We start from the raw sequence: 8,755 nt of genomic DNA, 5'->3' as shown, positions 1-8,755 counted from the left end.
AGCCATATAAAGAGACACAATGAAAATTTGAGAATTATAACACCAAAGGTGTCAGTGCAATTCAAAATACTGCTAAGAAAGAGAAAGAAGATAGAAAATCATCTGCTGTTTACATAGTAAAAACATATTAGTTGAACTCTTAGACATACCAAGAGTCAGAAAAGTTACAGTCTCTGAAGGCAATCTATTCCAAAGCCTACAAATAGTAGTAAAAAGGCATCTAGAAAACTGAGATGTAAGTTACCAACTAGAACTTCTAGTAACTCTTGCTGGTTGATAAAAATCAAGTAAAAACTTAGAAAGTGGATGTGAATTATCAGTTACAGCTTTGTGTCCTGTGTAGTGTAGTGGCAGTGTTCTCGTCTGTCGATTTTGCATTCCCGTGTTCAAATCTCACAGTGGATGATAACCCTGGCCATTCCTTGCACATTGTGGGTAATTTAGAAACAAACTAAACAGGTATCTGTCATACCATACATAATAACTTTTGTGACAAATGGAATAAATTGAATTATTATTATTTGTATATGAAAGAGCCCTTACAATTCTCATTGTCCAAATCTGAGTAAGACAGGAGAAATTTCATGAAATGAAAAGAATGATCAATCAGTCTTAAGTGTGACTAAGCAGCAGGTGACCACACAGAAGAACAATACTCAAAATGAGGCAGAATGAAAGAAAAGAAACATCTATAGTATGAGTATTATTGTCAGCTTCATAAATCCTCTTGCACTTGCAAAGAGCTTTTATAAAACTACATATAACCATATAGTAAATTGATTGGAATTTGTTTATTCATTTTTATTTGGTTATTTTTCTTATATACATCTATATCCCCGACAACTAAATAGGATTTTGATACATTTAGTCTGCAACACTTAACCCATTGCCGACGGGTGGCATGTACGTACATGCCATGGCATGGCGGGACCATCTGCCGGGGGCACGTACGCACATGCCATAGAGTATGCATGGACATGCCATGAGTTTTTATTTGTTACAATCACGGCAAAAGATTATTTTTTTGCCAGTGAAAGTGTGATTAAGTCGGTTCTAACACTTTCTCATTTTTACCATGCAACAAACAAAAAAAATGCAACACCGACAATTTCAACTCCATGATGCCACACACTGCTTATTTTATTTGGACTATAGACCGAATAATGATCAACTATGGAGTCTATATAACAACAAAAATGCCCTTCAGTCTCGATTTATAAGGAAGTTTGGCAAGTAGAGACTGTAAAAAATAATGAAAATTGAAAATACAACATGCAAAGAAACGGCATGGGATGCTGGTATTTGGCATGAGTGGTCGCGCATGCTCGGGCGACGATATAAGCCCCCGGCAGCGAGGCCCCGGCCTCTATGAATGCTACCCGTCAATTATGGGTTAAAAGAAAAATAGAAAAAAAGAAAAAAGAATCTTCAGTAGGTACGATTACAGCCAAATACTAACACAACTCATTTCATCATTTAGGTACGGATGCAACCCTTCAGAAATGGTCTCCAGATCTAGAAGAGGAAGTCAATGCATGGGATTTTGTGAGCAGGGCAGCTTTTTGCTTGGGAGACGCCAACCCTCGCCATAAGCCAACCTCGGGTATGAACGAGGGGTTGGAGGATGTGATAAGAGATGTCATGGAGATTATAAACAAGTAAGAATGAATTGGCTTTTTTATTTGTGGATAATGTCTCTCTCTCTCTTTCTCCCCTCTCTCTCTCTCTCTCTCTCTCTCTCTCTCTCTCTCTCTCTCTCTCTCTCTCTCTCTCTCTCTCTCTCTCTCTCTCTCTCTCTCTCTCTCTCTCTCTCTTTCTTCTTTTTTTTTAATATGCTTCTGGGTGCCACACTTTCCAAAGCATAAATGAGAAATAGAGAAAACTATATCTAGTTGCATATATGAAATCATTCAAATAACATAAATAATATGGGAAGAATATGGGAAGTGTATATGAAATATGTCTTTTGTATCATTAGTTTTCACTTCAAAATATGATTTGCTTATTGACACATCTGGACAAATTTTAACCTATGAAAGTAACTCATTCCAGTGCTAATAATATTTCCATTTTTGTCACCTGATAGAGTTTCCAAAGAACGTGGGAGAGTGATTGATTTCAAAGAGATACTGTACGGGTATATCAGATGGCACCCTAGTCATTCCATCGAATATATCATAGACATGTTGTTACTCTATAAAAAGTACCGAGGCAAGAAAATGACAGTTCCTGTAAGGAGACATGCTTACCTTCAGGTCAGTGAAAAAGCCTTTGTTTAGGTAAGAGATTTTTCATCAGTGTATAACTTGACCAATCTCTCATTCTCTAGGTTTTGAATGCATTTCTGGGGAAATGTATTGAATTTTGGGAATGTTTTGTCATTTTTTGTTGTGCAGTATGTGATTCCAAACAGCCAAGATCCATGTCTTTAGAAATTATTTTTAATCAAACAATCAATTTCCAGGTTCCTCTCGGACCATTATATGTCCGTGAATACGAAAGTCTCAGGCCAGAGACTGACGTTGCCCCTACGTCAGGAATCCAAGACTTTGTTGAAGTAGTGGTGAAGAAAAGTCTTAAGGATTTTTCTAGTCTTCACTATCAGGTATTTTTTTTTCTTTCTTTTTTTCTTTCTTTCGTTTCTGTTGGTCTTTTTTGTTTTGATATATTTGCTTTTCTTTCAATATTCCCTTGGTTCTTTTCTTTACTTTTGCCTGTCTCCATTTTTGTATCTTGAGTTTGTTTGGTGGAGGGTCTAGTGTGATTATATTTTTGTTGCTTTTTTTTTTTCTTTTTTTTTTTTAGAATAATGGTGTGTAAGTTTTGCATAATGCGAAGTTGAAAGAAAACATGTATTTTTTTATTGTATGTTTTTTATCCTTTGCATTTCTTTTCTTTCCGTTTTTTTTCTTAGATCCCACATGCAGGATCGACAGCACAACAGAAACCAAAGAAAATTCATTTTATCCTACCCCTTGCTGGTCGGTTTAGCATCTTCCAAAGATTTATGGGTAAATCATTACTTAATTGCTATTTGTATTTTCACATTAACCTGTTTGTTGCATGTACATACTCCTTAGAAAGGGTAAGCTGATATGCATAAATATTCACTCCTTTTTAATATTTAGTATCAAGATGTTTTGTACATGTTTATACATATTCATATTGCAGTTCTATAAGGAATATTTATATCTGTATTTCCAGTAAATCTTAATTTCACTATCATATTATCTATGCCATTCAGTCTTTTTTAGAAATCTATTCAGTATATACATATCCATGATGCATTATTCGTTAGATTTTTAGTGCTGTGAAAATACACATGTTCTCTCTCCAATAATTCTTACTTTGTTTTTATACTACAGTTTTTCTTATGTGTTGAAAGTGATAAGAAGACTTTCTCTGTGAGAGGAGGATATTATTGAAGATTATGTAAAGAACAATTAATTATTTATCCAGAAATGTTTTAGTCAAAGCTGAAATCATGTCCCTGGTATGAGACCACAGAGACTAGCTCCTTTCATTACTGCTTATATTATGCATATGGACATGCATTAAAGCACAGATAGTTTTTAACTCACAACAGCATAGGTTTAAAGGGCTGTGAGAGCTTCTTTCTGAGGAGTCTGTATGTAATAATGGTTCCTGTAAAAAGTTAGGAATAACAAATCGTTCTAAAAAAAAAAAAATTTTTGGGGGTAACAGCCAGCTTTCAGCACACAAAGATAAGTAAAATAGAGGAAAACAATCTTCAGAATTCTCTCTGTATGTGAAATGACTTGCAGATGATTTCAAACGGGTATGTCTAGAAGGAGAAGAAAATGTGCGTTTAGTAGTGGTGTCCTTCCGCCCTCCGCCCGGCCAGGAGGACACGACGGAGAATGTTGAGGCTGTCATTTCCAGCCTTCAGTTGGACTATCCTGATGTTCCTATGAGTGTACTACAGGTGGGTGATTCTGCTTATTTATTCTCCTTTTTATTATTAGTTTTTAATGTGTTTGGTGTGTATATTTTAAATCTGGAGGTTTTCTTATGTACTTTGAGATTTGATAGGTAAAACATGGAGATAACTTCAAGGCTGAGTCAGGTTTTTGCATGCTTTTCATTTAAGGTGGAAATTATTTCATGAGTTTTGTGTAACTTCTATAATGTCTGGTATTCTTTCTTTTCTCATCTTGGGATGACTTTTATAAATTTCTATTGTTGAATTTAGCACTTCCATTTTTTTCTTTTTTCAGAGTTTCCTGAAAACCTGTAAATTCTTTAGTTTTCTTCTTCTCATCATCAATATTTTTATTAGGGTAATAATTTTTCAAAGATAAGGTAACACCATAGACTCCCCTTCCACAGGCAAACACAAGTTTTGCTCGAGCTTTAGCCTTAGAGTTGGGTGCTGGCCAGTGCGAGGAAAATGACCTGATGTTCTTCATCGATGTGGACATGACCTTCACTCATGGTGCTCTTGATAGGATCCGATTACATACAGTACAGGGAATCCAGGTATGTATGACTATCTTTCTCTTGAAACCTTTTAATGTGTTGGTCATTTTAATGATTGAGGTGTGTGTGAAGCTACTTTGGTCATTCCTGTGATAAAAGGATGATGCATTCTATTGTTTTATCAGTTTACCAGGGAAATACTTTTCTCTTTTTATTTCTTCTTTGTCTTTCTGTCTATTTTCTGATAATTTTGTCTCAGCAAGTTCTGAATCTTGTTGTTATTCCAGTTATACAGAAATTTCATTGTTTCTGTTGTCATAGGATGTAATCAGTGAATGAAATTAATGTTGTTTTTATGTGTCTTTGCAGATATATTATCCTATAGTTTTTAGTGAGTTTGATCCCAGTGTAACAAGAAAGGGAGGCAAAGAAGAAACATATGACCACAATTTGGTAAGTTACATTTTTCTGGATGTTAATTAATGGGCAGCTTGTAAATGACCAGACATGTAAAAAAATCAAACATAATACATTACAGAAATAATATTCAAATTACAGTCGCTGCCTTTTAAGGTCAGAAAGCTCGACTAGTACTTTATGACTTAAAAATTGGCCTCCACTTGTAAGATCAAATACTGAAAAGGTGATTACTGCACCTACTAAGAAAATAACTCCTTGAACAGAAGTGAACCTCTGATGGTACTATTTACATTGGCAACAATTTTTTTGCCTGGTAATTGTGCTCTTTCTTCTGCAGATTGATGAAGAAGTGGGATATTGGAGAGCGTTTGGATTTGGAATTGTATCAATGTACAAGTCTGAATTGCTAATGGCAGGTGGCCTAGATACTTCCATTCTTGGATGGGGTCAAGAAGACGTTGACCTATTTGAGAAGGTGAGTATTATTACAATAGCATAGTGTGAATTGCTATGCTGTTGAACAGTGCAGGTTGTAGTATGATCTACTTTTGTTGATCTAATAGTAATTTCATTATTTCATTAAGTAACAGTAACAAAGACCAAATAAAGATAATTTATCTCAAGTATATGATTTCTTGTCATTTGAAATTACCTTGTTGCAGACAGGTGTCAATTCATAGTTGATGGTCAAGTTTTGGCCTAAGCCCCCGAGTTAACATCTTGTTGAACATCAGCTTTGACCTTGTTCTTTAAGATGCACTAAACAGTGTAGACAAGCTGTGTACAGTGCATCCTCATGCACAGAAGTCAATTGAATAAAATATCTAGTGTGTAATTCCATTGAAGGAACCGTAATTTGCAAGGTTGTATCCTACAATTGATAGTATGTCCTTGTGTATATTGCACTATCAGTAGAAGGACAGATTATCCTAATTTTTACAAAAGTTAATTTTTCATCTTCCCCACCCCAACAGGTGCTGAAGAAAAAAATCCAGGTATTTCGAGCAGCTGACCCTGGCCTAGTCCATATTTTCCACCACGTTGACTGTGATCACAACCTCGTCACGAACCAATACCAGATGTGCCAAGGGACGAGATACAGTACCTATGGTGCTACACATTCCCTCGCCAAAACCATCATTGACAATCCAGAAATCCTAGCGTACAAGAGACGAAACTCGTAGTCATTATTTTTGTATATCCAATAATTTAACAAGCGTTATTTTTTATAATTTATTGCCCCCCGAGGCTTACGTAGGTGAATAAGGACAGTGAAAGCTCTCACTGTGTCGAGGAAAGGGAGGCATTCCTATCCCACGGACAAGAATAATTGTCATGACTTTTAGGTTTTAGGTTTTTTATTCTTCGAATCCAGATGTTCTTTGACCAACTCCTCTTTTTATATACTGTTCACTGATTTTAAGGAAGAATGTTACCATACTTGGTTTAATTAGTTTAAGAACAAACTCAGAGACGAATGACAATGTGCGATGCAGCTGGTATTTTATTGATAGCCATTTACGTTTCCGTATGCTGAAGATTCAGATATTTTTAGGACTTTTTCCAATTTTCTGCACTTAAACTATTTATTGTTATTTTTTCTATTATAATTATTATTTTTTTCTTTTTATTATTCTTATTCTTATTATTATTCTTATTCTTATTGTCATTATTCTTATATTATTATTATTGTAATTTTATAATGTCATCTTCAACATCAACATCACCATTATTGTTGTCATAATTGTTATCAACTTCAATATCAACATCAACATCAGCAGCAACAATTATCATCATGTATCATCATCTTTATTTGGATTATCATTCTCATCATTTTCTTTCATTATTATTATTATTATTATTATTATTATTATTATTATTGTTATGGCTATTATGATTATGATTAGGATTAAGATTTTTATTATTGTTATTTCTGTGTTACTATCACTATCACTACTACCAATATTATTACTATGACTGTTGCTTTTACTATTATTGTTATGATTGTTACTGCTACTATTGATAATACTGTTACTGTTTAGTACTCAGCTATGTATGCACAATCATTATCATAATGATAATTATTTATTCATTCAGAAATGCCCATGTGTAGCATGCGTAACATAGATTATCACTCACTACCTGCGCTAGTTCAAAATTGATTAAATTATTATTATTATTTATTTATTTTCATTAATTTTTTTATTCTATTTTTATGAATAGAGGCTTTTTTTTTTTTTTTTTTTTTTTTTTTCTTTCTTCTTCTTCTTCTTCTTCTTTTCTTCTTCTTCTTCTTCTTCTTCTTCTTTTCTTTTCTTTTTCTTTTCTTTCTTTCTTTCTTTCTTTTTTTTTTTTTCTTTTTTTCTTTGCAGCTAAAATCAGTTCCTCACTGTTACTGTTCATCTTTCTATCATTTTATTTTGTCATTTTGTCTTGTGCTCAATAATGGTAATGGACGAGTCATACTGTAGGAACTTTAAATTCCTTATCACAAAGAAAGGAAATACATATCCTTTGAAATTAGTTTACCTGTTGTGAATGGCTGGGGAAGTTACTGGAAATGTATCCTCCTTGCTTCTTCAATATTCATGCATATGCACACACGGAGGGAGAAGACACACAGATATAGACTGAGAACACAACTGCATACACACGCACACACACACTCACACCCACACTCACACCCACACTCACATCCACACTCACACTCACACTCACACTCACACTCACACTCACACTCACACTCACACTCACACTCACACTCACACTCACACTCACACTCACACTCACACTCACACTCACACACACACACACACACACACACACACACACACACGTTCTTGTAGACATATCATATATATGTATATAATAATTATTGCCTTCTCCTTTATTTATTTCCAGTTTTTAGTTTACTAGTTTTATATCTCTTTATATGTAGGAATACGTGCAAGAAGCAGATACTAGAAGGTGCCATAATTATAATATGAAATACTCTATGTTTTCTCATTATTTTTTACTCATCTCTGTTTAATTATCATTATTTTTTTAAGTACTTAGTTGAAGGGTTTGATTTCATGCCATGTAAATTGTGAGCCAATACTTAAAGTGAAGGAAAAAAGCACAAAAGATGGAGTAAGTACTTCAGAATCATAGACAAATTGCTGTGATCAAATGGGTAGACACCCAGTATGTATCCAGAAATTCCCACCGTACTTTGAATCACTATATTGTACTTGTGAGAAACCATTTGTTACCAAAATAGTCACATAAAAGAGTTTATATTTCGTAATATGTTACAGGTTAATGACTTCATTTGCACTTTCACCCTCATCAGTTTTGTATAGATTGAGATGTATCCCATAAATCATGTGATGATGTACATAAGTGTGAGAGACACTGTGACTAACTTTGACAGAAAAGGGTAAGAGTCTTGATCGATAAATAAAGATGCAATAATGCAGTGCCGCATTGATATGAATCAATAATAACCCTCATTGACCTGGACACAAAGATGGAGTGGCGAGGGTTCGAGTCCCGATTAGTGAGGGTTATTTATAGATAACTATGTCTAGGGCTCTCATGAATTATCATAAAAAAGTTGGTCCAATGTTTGCATATAAGATGTGGGTGAATTTTTGATCCCCACTTTTAAGTGCATCATATATGCTGTCAAATATGGTACTTGATATTAAGTACAACTAGGTGCCTCTTTCTTAAAGCACAATGCAACAAGTTTTGGCTTTCTTTTCATTGCAACAGATTTCTGCTGCATATCTTCTATACCTTATGTTAGCCTTAACCATCTATGCTGCTCTGTGGTCAGTTACTTTATCATTCACTATTAGGAAAGTTCATAATAAACTTTAACAGGTACTGACCATCATTAGTGCAAAGT

General features: G+C 34.4%; 1 protein-coding gene across 1 annotated transcript in view; it reads left to right on the top strand.

Moving 5' to 3' along the window:
• The window catches only part of LOC119582512 (chondroitin sulfate synthase 1-like), a 26,084-nt gene extending 19,628 nt beyond the window's left edge, over positions 1-6,456 (top strand). Inside the window, exons 5-13 of the mRNA XM_037930805.1 lie at positions 1,481-1,658; positions 2,087-2,255; positions 2,465-2,605; positions 2,915-3,011; positions 3,786-3,946; positions 4,351-4,500; positions 4,810-4,893; positions 5,198-5,335; positions 5,835-6,456. Coding sequence (XP_037786733.1) covers positions 1,481-1,658; positions 2,087-2,255; positions 2,465-2,605; positions 2,915-3,011; positions 3,786-3,946; positions 4,351-4,500; positions 4,810-4,893; positions 5,198-5,335; positions 5,835-6,044 — 1,328 coding nt within the window. The 3' untranslated portion in view covers positions 6,045-6,456. The remainder of the gene's footprint in view (positions 1-1,480; positions 1,659-2,086; positions 2,256-2,464; positions 2,606-2,914; positions 3,012-3,785; positions 3,947-4,350; positions 4,501-4,809; positions 4,894-5,197; positions 5,336-5,834) is intronic.
• Positions 6,457-8,755: the final 2,299 nt, after the last annotated feature.

This window comes from Penaeus monodon, chromosome 16 (genome assembly GCF_015228065.2).
Source record: "Penaeus monodon isolate SGIC_2016 chromosome 16, NSTDA_Pmon_1, whole genome shotgun sequence".
NCBI lineage: Eukaryota > Metazoa > Arthropoda > Malacostraca > Decapoda > Penaeidae > Penaeus > Penaeus monodon.
The sequence above is the reverse complement of the archived record's forward strand: the minus strand, read 5'-3'. Positions and strand labels throughout refer to the sequence as shown.